This window comes from Ambystoma mexicanum, chromosome 10, assembly GCF_040938575.1.
Source record: "Ambystoma mexicanum isolate Mex_15411 chromosome 10, UKY_AmexF1_1, whole genome shotgun sequence".
NCBI lineage: Eukaryota > Metazoa > Chordata > Amphibia > Caudata > Ambystomatidae > Ambystoma > Ambystoma mexicanum.
Genome location: NC_090932.1, coordinates 856,284,664 through 856,300,276, shown reverse-complemented (window position 1 = coordinate 856,300,276; position 15,613 = coordinate 856,284,664). Strand labels below are relative to the sequence as shown.

Here is a 15,613-nt window from a genome sequence, read left to right as displayed (position 1 = left end):
TTTCCTTGCTAGGAGGTATAGCTCCTCGTCTAGTAGCTTCTGCTCTGCGTACTCTAAGCGCTGATGGTGAGGCCTGCACTCTTGTATGGCTGAGCTCACGAATTCCAGATGCATACCCAGAACCGTTTGCAGCACCCAGGCATCGCTAGAAAGCTCACACCAATTTCTCCAGAACACACCAGTTCTCCCCCCTACTGGAGGGTAATGCGCAACTCTCACCTTGTGTGAACCCTTGACCACGGCCGGCTCGTCTTCCTCTGCGTCCTCTCGGGAAGTGTCCTCTGGTCGGGAAGAAGGAGTCTTGCTGTCTGCTTTCCCAGTATTGAGGTCTGGGATTTGGGGGGTCTTCTTCCACCTTAGTTACGACCAGTGGCGACTGGTCCTGCCAAAAACCTGGTTAGGGAAGATCTTGCGGATTGAGGCCTGCGCCTTTTCCAGTGACGTGTAAGTGCCGACGAAGTGGCCCATTTCTTTGCCGAAAGTCTCCCCGAATAGGAACCCTTGTGCCGCTTCTCCGGCCTTGTACGAGGCGAGATCACTGAGCTTTGCGTCGATCTTCAATAACAGTCCTCTTCTGCGTTCTGAGGCAATGGTGCAGTTAGCATTACCTAGGAGGCATACTGCTCTCTGCGCCCAGCCTGCTAGGGCGTCGGGGTCTACCTCTTCCCCTGTATCTCTGGCCCTTTCAGCCAGGTCCATGATTTTAGCGAGCGGACCGGCCAGGTCAAGTACTTTCTCTTGACAGCTTCTCCAGGATCTATCGATACCTTTGCGAGGGTCATTGGCCGTCTTTGACACAAATGTCAGCATCTTGGGGTCTAATTCCGGCCTTTAGGCCACCTTCCCTGGAAGATCCGGTCTAGGGCATTCTGCTCGAAGGCGTTGACGGACTTCTTTATCTAGCGCTTTTCTTAGTCTCTTAGTCATATACTGTGCTACTATTGGTGAAGGCTGCCAATCGGTTGATCTCAGATTCCGGATGCTGTCCGGATCGAACATATCCTCCTCCACCTCTTCGAGGTGTTTCTCCTTGCGGATTCTCTTTCCTCCGCTGGGTTTACTATCCTCCTCCTCTCTTGATTCTTCCTCATCTTGGGAGGGAGGATCCCCTTCTCCCGGCTCCTCTTCCGAGTCTGGGTTCTCTTCTCCATCATCTTCCTCCCCTGGAGTGGGGGTCGTGAGGTTTGGCACTGTCTGATGCTGCAAATGCACTTCGTGGAGCTTTGCAAAGGTGTCAAAGACCTCCGGGGCCTTCTCTTTTGCCCCATCCAAAGGGCACTGGGGGTCGAGAGGGGCTTTCCTCTTTGGGGCCTTAGTACTCCCCATTGACCCTGTTTCTGAGGGTTCTGCGGGCGTGCGTTCTGTCCGCCTGGTGCTGTCTATTGGCTGATGTAATATTGCCTCCAAGGACTCCAGTCTGTCCTGCAGGGGTTTAACCCCTTGCACAACTGCATCTATAAGTGAACTACCCAGCACCTCTTTGAAGCTGGCAGCTAAGTCCGATGACTGCTCCTCTTGACTCCACTCAAATTCCGACATCTTGAGAGGCTGCTGTGTGCCTGGTATACCTGTGAAGGTGTCTCAGCACGCCCTTCCACTATAGATGCTTCTGGTGATCCTAAAATGCACCAGTGTACGATCTCAGGGTGGATATATTATTTCCCCTTTTAAATGTTTTTTTTTTTATGTAGTGGCTGCACCGGCTTTCATCTCTTCTTATATGTGCCTGGTATGGGCAATTTGCTTGTTGGGCCCTCTGGCTGTGAGGGGCACTGAGTACTGCGCAGACTCTATGCCTGCTGGTGCTTTACTGAAGCTTCTGCACTTATTGGGTGCTGCTGGCTGCTCGTACCAGGTTCGGGCGGGGCTTCAACTGGAGCGTTCTGTTCTGGTATAACGCTCAACTCTGCTCGAGGCTGCTACAACTGTAGCTTCTATCAAATTCACTGCCGGGCCCGGATTCTAGCGTGTGCTCTGCTCCACGCCGCTGCAAAACACGCGACGCAGAAGTGAGCTGCGTAGTATGGCTCCTCCCTTGCAAATGAGGGGGCCAGGGGACTTCCGCGTCCTAGAGCGAGGCCGGCTCTACCTCTGCAAAGGAGAGGGCGATGTCGGCCGTTCCGCATCTCCCGCCTCCCCGAAGGAGGGGGCTGGGGACTGCTGTCCGCGGCTCCTCAGCCGCAGTAAGCACTCCCGGCACCGACCAGCCACCACTAGCGTGCCGGTCATATGGCACAGGGTGGTCGTGTCGTGGGGTGCGATCGCCCTCACGCCGATGAGCTAATTAATTATAATCAAAGGTAAAGTAAACCGCTCGTGGTACACGCTCGCCGCTTCGTTGCTACTTGCGGCATGCTCTACACGATCAGATTTTACGCTCAAATCTTGAGCTTAAACGCTCCTGCGCTACTCTTAATGCGCTGCACACTCTGGCACACAAAGTATAACTCTATTCTATCCCTAAACAATGCTGCACTACTAATAGCCACATTATATAGGGAGATGAACATGAATAGTACTTATCTGCTTGAAGAGCAGTAAAAGAAGAGGAGGAGCTCAGGGACAGGAAGTGGTCATAGCTGAGCTGAGAGTGAGATGGACTACAGAGACTATGGGGATTGTAGTTTCAAAGGAAGAAAAGTCTGTTGAGACATTTTTGTTATTGGTTTTATTAGTTTGTTGAAACTGCTCAGGAGTAGTAAAATAAAGAAGTTGAAGCATAATGCTCGCCTCCAGTCTTGTCATAGAATTGCACTTTACATGCATGCATTTAATTCTCTGTGTATCACCTATCATCCCATTATAGTTAACTTTTTTCATCACAGTGTTCTTTTGAATTCATTCTGCATTTTTATTTTATTTAAAATCTTGGAATTATTGGTCTCATTTTTTTTTCATATAGAACTACAAGTCATTGACCGTTGCTGATCTATTGTTTTGCTCATCATTTTTGTATGCTGGATGCTTACCTGGTCCTGGGTACACCCGGTTAGATAGCATGTTCACATGTCCTGGAACCGAGCCTCCAAGATGGGAAGCCATGTGCATCTGTCTTGCATCGTTTGGAGTAATCATGTCGGAGGCTGGTAACACATCTCTAAATAAACCAAACACATTATATTAAATGTTGTTAGTTATACTCTTAATCCATGTGTTCCTTCAATGTGCCCATTAGTATTTCACCTACTTGAGTTGTAGGCTTTGTTACTCATGGATGTTTTGTGATGGGCGTGACATGCTAAATCAGGCATGCATGTCTTCTAAAGGGATCCCAAATTCTGATCCTCGAGCACCAACCACACAAAAGGCTTTAAGGATATCCGCTGGCTATGCAGGTAACTCCAATGTAGAGTCACTTTATTTGATATTTGTGTATATGTATCCATCCACAATGGCCGGGACCCTCAGCCAATCGGGCTCTTCCAAGTACGTTCATTATTAGCCAGTACCACGTTCAGAAAAGGCTGAGAGCTGCATGACCTATGACCCTCACTGTCCACCCACTGCCGAACACCACCCAGCTACCACATGAGCTGCCCACGCTGCTGCTTGTTTCCACCCTCATGCTCTGCCAAAGAGACAATCAGGCTTTACTTCACAGACTCTTTTAAAAGACCCCTTTCCTAGTTCCATGGTGGCCATCCTTGATTGTGACCCATTTCCCTTCATGAATGGAAGCCCGAACCTGATCATCATTTCATGAACAAAAATGTTTTGCAACCGTGATTTATACAGTGGGTGATGTTGCATTTTGTGTATTATAAGCGACGCACACCTGAATAAAATGAAGGAACTCCACGGAGTTATGTTGCTATGTGGACGCATGGACTGCCTTCTCACAGCACACATACTCCTTTTATTGGTGGTACGTCCTTAGGCACAGGGCTCACTCGGCCTTAAAGGGGCTGCGTTCAGTGGAGAAACTTTGCTGTAAATGTTGGGGGGGACATGACCTCTGAAGAAAAGGTGCCCCATTCAAATGAATGGGGACAAAATAGTGTGCCATGAAAGTTGGGGGGGACAAACACCCCGTCTCCCCCTAAAATTACGCCCATGGCTGCGTTCCAAAGATAACAGGTGCTTATGGCAGTATTAACCTGCGCGGTGGGTTGACTCTGTCAGTTATGGCGCAGCTGCGCACGTTAACTTGGGTACCAGGCATTTATCGGCATGACCTTCCAGCCTCCACAGTATAAAATCAGAAAATACACATTGAATTGGGCTCTTGTGGACAACACTTGGAGACCATCTGCAGCATGGAGTAAAGATCAAACTAAAAATCCTTCGTAAAGTTGAAGCATAACACAACCATGCCCAAGCAAAACTCTAGTAACCATTAACATTATAATTTAAAATTGTTTTGTATGTGCTCCTTTTTCACAGGAAAGGCTATGAACAAGCAAGAGTCAAGGGTACACTTTGAGCTAATGATTCACCTGCTTAAAACAAATAATACACTGAATACCTCAATGGTCCTAATTTGGTTGGTGCATGGCTGGCCCAGGGATTCATAGCTGTGACCTCCAGGGTTTTCATGTTGAAATATCACGAGCACAAAATAAGAACATTAATATATGAACCCTCATGTCCAATACAGTTCTCAAAAAGTAAAAAGAATTGACGTCATGTTCTTTTTGTGGGAAAACAAATGTCAAACGCCAAACTGTGAACAATGCCCGTTAAAATACATTTAACCACTCAGGTCATCATTTCTAGAAAAGGAAAACTCTTTTTGGGGAAAAAGGAGAAAGTAACTCTTTTCTTTAACCAGAATTAAGGGACTTTGGACAATTTAAAAAGCACCTCCCAGAAAATGAGTAAATGCATCTATAATCGGCTACCGTAATGTAAATCATATTTCAATGCTCTGCCTTGCTCCTAACTACCCTAGCCTCCTCCTGTTTCTGCATACAAGACTGAGCACAAGCTCCAACCTTACGGGCCAAAATAACTTGTGAGGCCAAAGTTGCCTGAACCGCAACAGAAGTTCGAGAAAGTTTAGTTTGGTCAAATCGATCGAACATTGGGTGATTCAGAATTTACCAAAATACATTTGCCTCGGCTTAGTTATTAGTACAGTGCATTGTACAGGCAATGCGCAAATCAGACAGGGGCAGGGACATTTTGAAGTGGTGTGGCGTAAAGTATATTCACTGAATTGCCTTGTTGGAGTGACTGAGTGCGTGCCTGAAATCTTTGGGGAATATTGCAGGTATATTCATAAAGACATTATTTATATCATGGGTTGTGTTGGTGCTTTGGATAGCACACATTTCAAAATAATTGGGCCAGAAAAGCCATGCAATTTACAATCAGTTTTGTAAGGTCACACGTGAAAATCATCAATGGATGACAGGCCACCAAAAGTACTCAGGAGCATTTTGTATCATATTTTCACTTTGAGTGTCCAAAGAAACAAAATGAAGCATGTTTTAGGAGTATGTGCTATAATTTCCATGTAAAATAGATGCACATGCTGTCTGTGTGCAACACAAACCAGCATGCCTCTGTAAAAACACATTTTAAAAATGTCTGTGCTCGATGTATTCCAATGTATGCCAGTATTGCCACTGTAAAAACGTGGCCATGCTGCATATGTCAAATACATGGTAGCCTTCTCAACCTTTGACACATATGTGTGTGCATAACTGGCGTGAAAGAAACACTGGAGTAGAGTGATTGAACTAGCCAAGAAGAAAGGAACTAGCATTGCGTATACATGGAGCAAAGTGGCCAAGAAACTCGTGATAAGTAGTCAAAAATAATACCTTGGCTGTAACTAAGAACAATTTAGGATAAAAGATGCAAATAAGAGAACAGTTCCTCCTTATGAACCACATGTAAGTGTTGAAACATGTGTCATGGATTTTCTTGAGGATTTTTTTGAAATAATTCTGGAGGATTTTCAACAAGGACTGAAATTTGAGACATTTTCACAACAATGCCTCACAAAAGGAAGACAAAAAACGATTACAAGTTGAGTTCCTACTTATGATCCTATTACTACACACTTGCGATTTGTTAACAAAGTTGCCATACTAAAACAAAGGTTGCAAGTCAATATTGTTTCATGAAACTACTACCCTGGACTGAAGACTGCATTTGCTAATTTGACATAAAATACAACAAAGTATGGCACTGGAATAAGATATTTTCTTTTGAATCTTGTTTTATAAAATATATTTTCTTAATTAATTATTAGGGCAACAGTTCTTCAAAGATATGTTTTCTTATATGCAAGGATGCCCCTGTAAAAAACACGTGTTCACACTGCCTGTGCCCATTCTATGCCATTATTGCTATTCTAAAACATGTTCATACTGACTTGTCCAATATCTGCAAGCATCCCGCTGTAAAAACACAGGTTCAGGCTGAATGTGCCCAATATATACCAGAATGCCACTGTAAAAACATATGTCCATGTTGTCTGTGCCACATATATGCAAGCATTCTGCTATAATACACATGTTCATGCTGGCTTGGAACAATATTGGTATTATTGCCACTGTAAAACATTATTTTATGATGGCTGTGTCCAATATATGCAAGCATTCCACTGTTAAAACACATTTTTAAGCTGACTATGCACAATAAATGCCAGTACTGCCTCTATAAAATAATGTTATGCTGCCTATTTCCAATATACAGAATAATAACTACATTTTCCAACCGGCTGTGTCCAATATGCGCAAGCAAACCATTGTAAAAAACACATAATCATGCTGGTTGTGCCCAACATATGTTAGAATGCCGATGCAAAACACATGTTCATGCTGTTGATGCTTTTACTAACCTCTATACCCCTATTATCTTGCCCATGATAAGGTCCCAGAGGGAAAGGGATTCATACGAGCACTGGTAGGGTTCCCTACCCATCAACACACATGCCTGTGCAGGGTCGAAGAAGGACAAGGACTATTGTAAGACATTTGTAATATGTTATTTTATTAATTATAGTGAAGTGCCACCTTTCCCTACTTCCCTACTTCTATGGGGTTAATGAAACTAGCTAAGGTGCTCGTCAGCAAACAGTGAAAATGTTGTAAAGGAATACGTAAAGGAATATGTCCACTGTCCAAACTAACCCTGTCTTAACTAAAGTCAGGAGAATGGCCCATTCTCCATTGTTTTGCCTCCAGCAATCTTTTTTTCAATAGCTGTTCTTCAAAGAGTCTCTTGTGACTTCCTTGATCAGTGCATACAGTTCTCTCAAGACTTCTTTAAGTCTTGGCTTTTTCTCAATATTGAACTCTTTTCTCGCTTTAATGACATTTTCTCAGTTGATAGTGTTTTCCTTTCTCTTAAGGCTTTCCTCTTTGGTTTTGTTATTAAGCTTTATTCTCTCCTTTTCCCAGAGTAGCATTTTACAACCCTTCAGATTATTTTCCTTTTTCTACAGTTCGCTCTCTTTTCCTGTGTATTATATCTTTTTTTTAGCATATATTTCAGTTTATCTGTTTCTCTTCCTTTTTTACTGATGTTCTTTTTACCTGGACTGTGCCAAGTATGAATACATTTCTAGCGGTTCTCATTCACTTCTCTTTCTTCTACTGGGATTGTGTGTTTCTCTTGATTGAGAAAAACATAAACTGTCTTGTAATGATTCTTTCTCAATCCTCTTATTGCCTCTTTATCGTCACTGAGGCGATTATGAACAATGTTCTAATGATTCTCTTTCAATTCTCTTATCTTTACTTTACATTTATTCCACGCACCAGGTACCTGAAGGCTTAAGGGCACACAGATAACCGGGAGAAAGAAAACAAACAGAAACATAAACAAGAGTGGATGATGAAATTCACATTCGACGCGAGAAGCAGGCGATAACATGCCACTGGTCATGGAGTTAACAGAATAGAAGCGTTTTAAGATTCTTTTTGAAAATGTCAGTAGATTTGATCTTTCCTAGGTCCAGATGAAGAGTTCCACGCTATAGGGGCTGCTATGCTAAATGCACCCTTCAGAGCTTTGCTAGACTGACATCTAGGTGTTCTCAATTGATTGGTGTTGCTGGATCTGAGAGACCTCAGACTCTGTTTCTCCACTCTGCACTCCATCAGATAGGATGGCATGCAGCCCATACTGATTAATTGGTAATCAAAAGCAATCTCATTGGACTCTCGCCTTCACTGGGAGCCACTGCAGACTTCGCCTGGCCTCTCCACTTTAGGCCCTTCACCACCCTGACTGCGCTATTCTGAATAACCTGCAAACGATTCATCTCTAATTGTGAAATGCCAAGGAGACGACTACAACAATAGTTGATCTTTGAACCAACTATGGCTCTGACTATCGTCTCTGCACTATTTTCTGAAATGAACGGCCGGAGGTGAGCTAACAACTTTATATAGTATGTTGATGTAGATACTAAATTGCTCACCTGAGATTTCATGTTCAAACTCTGATCTAAGATCTTACAATTTGCGATGGTAAAAGACTTGAACAGAGGAGCTAACTTGTCTATCTTACTGTCCGTCCCCACCAGCATGAGTTCAGTTTCGTCATTGTTAAGGGCTAGGCCATTCTGCATCATCCATGTTTGGATGAAATCGTAGGCCTTGTTAATATTACTTTCATCTGTGCTATGTGATCCTGTTATTGGGATGACACATTGAGTGTCATCCGCATAGTTGGCAAACAAAATGCAATTGTGCTCTAGAAGATTAAGGAAAGGCACCATAACAATGTTATAAAGAGAGGGGGATACACATGCACCCTGAGGCACCCCATACATTACCGCTGGCAACTCTGCACTGTCTTTCGGAATTACGTGATCAGTTGTGCAGCACGATCTGAGAATGAGGCCACATCCTTAAACCTGATGGACCAGGTCAAAAGGCCGCAGAGAGGTCCAAGATCATGAGAGGCGAGGCTTTGTCATTATCCATGGATTGCAACAAATTAGATTTCAAATCTAGGAGAGCCGTTTCAGTCACATGGTTTTGTCTGAAGCCTGATTGATGTTTGTGCAAAATCCGAGAGTTGTCGCTTTATCATCACTGAGACGAGTATGAACACTCATGTAATGATTCTCCTTTAATTCTCTTATTTTCTCTTTCTCGCCACTGAGACGAGCATGAACTTTCTGATTATGATTTGCCATCCCTATCCAGGGTCTCCCGCTCTCCCTGTTGCCTGACAACCTCATGGAAAGTGTCAGCAGGTTCTCTCTTCGTTCGGGTCTGACTCCCATCTTTGCCTGCCCGATTACATTCCTTTGTTCGGTTTCTCATCCTCTGTCTCTTCAATTCGGGTGCCTTTCCGGTATTCCATATACTGGTACGTCATGCTGCTTCACCCAGTTTGTGGTATTGGCATTGTTATAGGGATCTCCACCACAGTTTCCCTATGGTCACACCAACACTTGTGGCTGCATTTTCTCCTCTGATTGTCATACAAGAGGGCGTCAGTTACACACTCACACATGCATACACAATAGTTCACACACACACACACAAATCTAGTTTTTATGTAATGGAAAATACAGAAGAGTCCATTAATGTTTAAAATGACCAAACTTTATATAAATCATAAAACTGATAATATTTCATCCCCAAACAATATATATTTGTTTTTGTATTAGAAAACATATATTCCTTGCATTGTGTCCCTATAAAAAGTATAACCCAAACATATGCACAATTTTACATGGGAATATATTTTTTTACAACCAAATGATAGACCATAAAACCATAACGATAGAGAACCTAATTGCTAACAATGTTATTACACACCATCAAATAAGTGTACTGCACAGAAACCAACCCAGCTGGGGTCTGAACTCATACTCTTTGTATCCGAGATAAGCAAGCAGAATGTGCATCATACTTAACTCACCCCTTCCCATCCCCACCCACTTGAACCAATGCATCTACTCTCAACCCTCATCTCATGCACCTCCAACCCACATAACTTCATCCACATTGCACTCATCGCTACCCACACCCCACCTCTAAAATACCTACACAACTGCATGCTCATCAATGCACACTGTGTGGTAGCATATGCAGCAGACATTTCTGAACTCACTTCCTCTCACAACCAAGATACAGTCTGTATCACAGCCCCATGGCTCACCTCCACACATACACACCCTGGATGTCCTCATCCCCACAGGCTGCCTAATCCAAAACCAAGACACAAAGTGGACTTGTGGAGGGCTCATTATTATCTACTATACCACCTGGACATGTACTCTCTAGAAGCACACCACATCTGCATCCATGGAACTCGTCATCTCCCTCCCACTTCTATTCATGCACACTCTGCCTTTCATCTGATTTACCGACCACTCCAAAACAATAAGGCTTCTTCAATGAAATCAGACCGCCTTACAACAGCATCCACTAGCAACACAAGTACCATATTTCCCCTAAACCATCAAACCCCTTGACACAATGGACATCATGCAATTTGTGACAGAACCAACCAAAACAAAGGCAGCACACTCAAGCAGGCACTCACAATCTCCCCACACACTGTATGTATTCCCCCCCACATTTGGACTGGTCAACGATGCATGGACAACCATGCACCATGCCCATCCTGCTTCACCACACACCCCTCCCCAACGCGGCCAACCCAAACCAACAAAGAAACCCCATTGAGTCTTTAAGAACTTACACATTGGCCCAGTGAGAGGAATCCTCAACACCTTTGCCTTCACTTCCGACCCCTCGAAGAATATCAGCATCAACCTCAGCACACCCATCCACACCATAACTGAAATCAGCAACAGCTATGAATGACTAAAACTGCGACTCAACAAACATAAGCCTTTCACACTTTGGTACACACAAGAAGTCAATGACAGCAAGTGCACCGTCCAAAGACAAGAAAAGTTCTGGAGAAAATCCCACCAACAAGAAGACCTCATATATATATATATATGAGAACCCTCAATCCAGCACGCAAGATACTCATCACCACAGCCAACATCAACTGCTACACAACAAACATTGTGAAAGCATCCCACAAGAGGTATGTGATCCTACAAGCTATGAAGCAATGCATCACTTCCTGCAACTGTGTGAAATGCCACTATTCGCTGAAACGTGTAATGTATGTTTGTATGTGTGACTAAAGGTGATTTGTATAGGAAAAACCTAGCTGGAAAGCAACAGAGCACTGTACAATAAAGGGTTTACAATACAGTGAGGGGGGCCGTCTTGTCGGCCTATGATCCTCATTTGTGGATGAAGTATTCCTCAAAGAGCAAGGTCTTCATCTCTTTTCTGAGTTGCAAGGGGGGGGGGGGATAATTTTAGTGGGGGAAGGTTTTTGGTACACAAGCAGGAGAACGCTCGTGTTCTGGTCTTCTTCTTCTACTTATTGGATTTAATTCTGGAGAAATCCTGGCATCTGGTTTCACATTGACCTCTTGAAATAAACTCTTCAGCTAACTATGATGGTGGCTTGGACATTAAGAGCTATGTAGGTGATATAGGTTGTCTTTAAGTTAATGTGAGCTTGGTGGGGTAACCAGTGTAGTTCCTTGAGAGTGGGGGAAATGTAGTTGAATTTCTTCAGTCCAATAATGAGCCATTCTGTAGCATGTGGGGCAGATTCCAAGGTGGCGGGGATCAGAATAGTCGTTAGCACACCTGCAAGGAGGGTTTTGCTACCATCCAGGTTGGAGATCACCAGGGCCTTGGTGAAGCATCTGAAGTCTGAGGTGTGGATGAAGGGTTTGATTCGGTGCAGAAGTGAAAGAAGGTACTATGCTGTTGCTGTATTCTTGAAGGAGTGGTCTCCATGGATGGCAAAGCTGAGGGACTTTGCACTAGGGATGATTTGGGGGAGAAGTCTTTGAGATCCATCTGCATTAGCCGGTTTTGAACTTGGATGCATTTGGTGGTGCCCGCGAAAGGATGAACCCTGTTTTGGTAGGGTTGAGTTTCAGGAAGGGACTTGACATTCAGGCTTGAATAGTGAAGAGGAGTATTTCAGTTGGTGAATGCCGTCGAGGCAGTTGACCTTCAGGTAATGCTGTTTGCCAGCAGCATACTGGTGGATTTTGGAGGGCCTTCAGTGACTCCATGTAGATGTTGAAGAGGACGAGGATGGAGCCTTGTGGGACACTGCATGTCACTGGGCATGGTTGGGATCTTCAGGTGCCCATCTGGATGAACTGGTGCCTGTTGATGAGGGAGGATTTTGTGGTTCCGGGGGTAGTGGCACCAAAGGCGAGGTGTTGCTCCCAGCTGCCCATAACAGACCAACTCTAAATAGGGGTCTTTGCAGACTCCTCTTGCCTGCTCTGCCATACCCACAATATAAATGCGTATGTACAGCATGAGCTTTTATATTAAATGTTCACACATGACTTATGTCTCAGAAGAGTTTCAGCAATTTGACTGACTTTGTTCGCTAGGATGTTGGGCAGCACACGTATGGCTCTCAGTAGGCCGTGGGGTGGACAAGGCATTAGGAGTTAACATTCCAAGACAAAACTGACTACAATACATGAAAATAACTTGGCACGCAGCCATTGAACCAATGTCTTCTGCTTCCTCCAACGTGTCTAGAAAATAAAATGTATCACATCAATAACTGAAGCCACTTTAAAAAGTGCTTTAAAATGTAAGGGCCTTCTTGGCTTGGTGTTCTAATGTTGTGATTGAACCACAAAAGCGAGAAGTACTGAGTAAAACTGAGGTCGCTGCATTTGACTATGCACCTATACAGAAGAAGCTTATCTATGCATCGGATATCTGTTTGTTATGTTACAGGTATTTGAATATATTCCTCAACTGTCACTGATATGACCTCATAGTGCTTTGTCACTTTGCTCTGCCTCACTTTACCTTCCCGGCTCTATATGCTATAGTTCCAGTATATCATTGTTTTCTTGCCACCAACGGAGGAGCTAAGCAAAGCAAACTAATCATGATTAAGCCAAATATGTGAAATGAGACCCATTGAAATGGAAGGTACAGTACAGAATGAGTGCGGTCCTTGCACGCATATATGAACTGAAAGACTTTTGCCACTGCCCAGAGGTTGAACCCAATGCCTGTCTATAGTCTCCTACCCCTAAACGTCTGGGCTGTGGGTGACCTAGTCTAAGGTGACCGTGGATGCTATATGCTATCAATGCCAATTTACTTGAGATGGACCTTCCTTGGGGCAGAACTGTCGTAAGGGGTCAAGCAAACCAAGGTAGATTTATGAGCTGCCAAAATGTCAGAGTTCCCCTCCCCCATGTGAACACGCAGTAGTAGGAGGAAGAATCATTATCACAAGTACCAAGGAAGCCGCTTTCCCCTTATGTTACGTTACGGAGGGAAGAGGTAGGTGAGAGACGTCGGAGAGAAAGATATCCAGAACAGGGCTGGGGTTGGTCCAGAGAGGTACACATGATACGCAAGCGCACGCGTTCATTCGGCTACGGCTGCTCCCGGTTGAATGCAAAGCAGCTGAACATTGGCTGTCATCATTTGTGCCTGGAATATACATCTGGGGAAGCGAACTGTTGTGATGAGCAACCGCGTAGCTCTGTCTTATAGAAGAAAAACAGAAGAGAAGAAGACGACGGGACGGGGATACTGGCGTGGGAAACCTTGATCAGAGACTTATCGATCACAGCAGATACCCCTTCCCCGCAGAGAGCCGATAAATTCCATATCATCTGTAGGGATCGCTGGGTGTGAACGATTATTGTCTACTTTTTTTCATGAGTGGTATTCATAATATACTCTTATCCCTGATCAGCTTCACAACGATGTGTTGGTCTGATTTCATGACTAGGCTGCTGCTGGCTCCATGATAGCAGTGGACGCTGAGCAGAGGCGGATTTAACACTGGAAAAAGGAACACTGCCCACACTCCTGCCCACCCCCAGTTCTGCTGTTCTCACCCCAAAGGCAAACAGCCCTGCACAGGGCCTCCCACTGAGATCTCATTCTTTTAATAGGCTCGGCAAGCAGAGCCTTTGCAATAGGATGGGATTAGTGATATTAACAGGTTACAATACATGTGACACTTGTCCATAAAGTTAATTGTGACAACCATTAGCTCCTCCCACCCTAAGCTCCGCCTACTCAGGGCCCTCTGTCAATCTTGCTTACTGGGCCCTTTTTCTTAAATCTGTCACTGATGCTGAGGTAGTTAAATGTGTTTAGTTTTTTTGTAAAGGGTAAAGGACAGTGGTTAAGATATCGTTGTCGAACGCTAGTACGAGTTGTGCAAGCAATGAACAGACTCAATTTACTTGGCACTGAATATGGCGAGCATGCGCGTGGATGTACTCTATACGTATCCTTTAACTCTATATGAAGGATTTTGCCAGTTACGGATATGCCTGCTTATTGCAAACTCAATACAAAGATTTAAAATTACAAATTCAAAGTGAGGTTGGAGTCCTATGCAGAATGCCAGCTTTGCTGACTAGGTAGGAAGCCGTGGGAGCCGCAGGCCTTGATAGCAATAATGTCAGCGGTGGCGGCCTCCATTGCTGGCCTCGGCTGGGAGCACGTGCACGCATGGTGGAGGTCAAGACGGATTCATCCAATAAAACCGTGGCCCACGTGCATTCCCTTGCTTGTCAGTAGGGGGTGCGACAAATTAGCAATGGCGAAACGAAATCGGTGACATTTTTCTCCAATCCTGCTTCGCCGGCAGTCAGGATTTTCACCCACTTCGACACTCTTTAGGGAAATTTCCTTTTTTTTCAGGAATAACATTTTATTCAGAATTTCTTTTTTTTGGCTGCAACACTTTCTTGTCGCTAAAAAGCTACATTTTGGGGCGAGAAAAATTTAATTGCAAATGGGAAACTGTTCAAAATGCTGTTTTACTCTGGAAATATTATTTCGCTTTGTACCCGAAACATTTCGTAGCCCCGTGAAGCAGGCTGCTTTTTCTTTGAACTCGTCAATTTTTCCCAGGGGCGAATTTCACCCGTTTCGTTCACACTGGAGAATCAGATGAAAACAGCCCGGCCGGTGTTAGTGGTATTTTTTAGGCTCTTTTTGGTCGAATAATTCTGTCAAATTATTCTGCACCAAGATTTTTAGGTAAAATCCCTTAGTGATAGAACTGGAAGATAATCTGCACCCTAATATTTTTAATAGATTTGAGAAAGAAATGAAAAATAACAGCAACCGACTAAAAACTGTGAACTCTAAACCTTTCGGCTAATTCACGAAATGTTTCTAAACTTTCGGCACTACCATCTACAGCAAACCAAGGTGACTCATGAAACCTCTCTTGCCTGGCACTAGCCCACACCTTTAATCTCAGTGAAATCTACCACCAAGAGCAAGGAAGTGACAGCACCCTTGCCCCCACCCTCCACCCCTTCATCTCTCACTGCTAAAATCTTGCATCTTTACACCTCCCAGACGCCTACAGACGACCTCCTAGGCCTAGTGTACTTGACAGATTCAGACCCTATCCATCTGCTAGCAGCATCCATGCTGTTAATGTTTGCACTCCTAGCCTAACCTGTCCAGTCTGTACCCAGGAAAACAACGCAGAGATTCCCATGTCCACACACAGGTAACCAGGTACTTTCGACCTGCAGCCATCAACACCAAGGTTTCTGCCTTTGCCATCCCCCTATCCACACCCTGCCCTCCTTTCTTACAGAGCCATGTGCGTGAGGCAAACA

General features: G+C 44.3%; 1 protein-coding gene across 2 annotated transcripts in view; it reads right to left on the bottom strand.

Annotated features, from left to right (window-relative positions):
- SAMD7 (sterile alpha motif domain containing 7) overlaps positions 1 to 15,613 on the bottom strand; it is a 219,440-nt gene that overhangs the window by 138,779 nt on the left and 65,048 nt on the right. For both annotated transcript variants that reach the window (XM_069618538.1, XM_069618539.1), the window contains exon 4: positions 2,970 to 3,097. In XM_069618538.1, the coding sequence (XP_069474639.1) occupies positions 2,970 to 3,097 (128 nt within the window). The remainder of the gene's footprint in view (positions 1 to 2,969; positions 3,098 to 15,613) is intronic.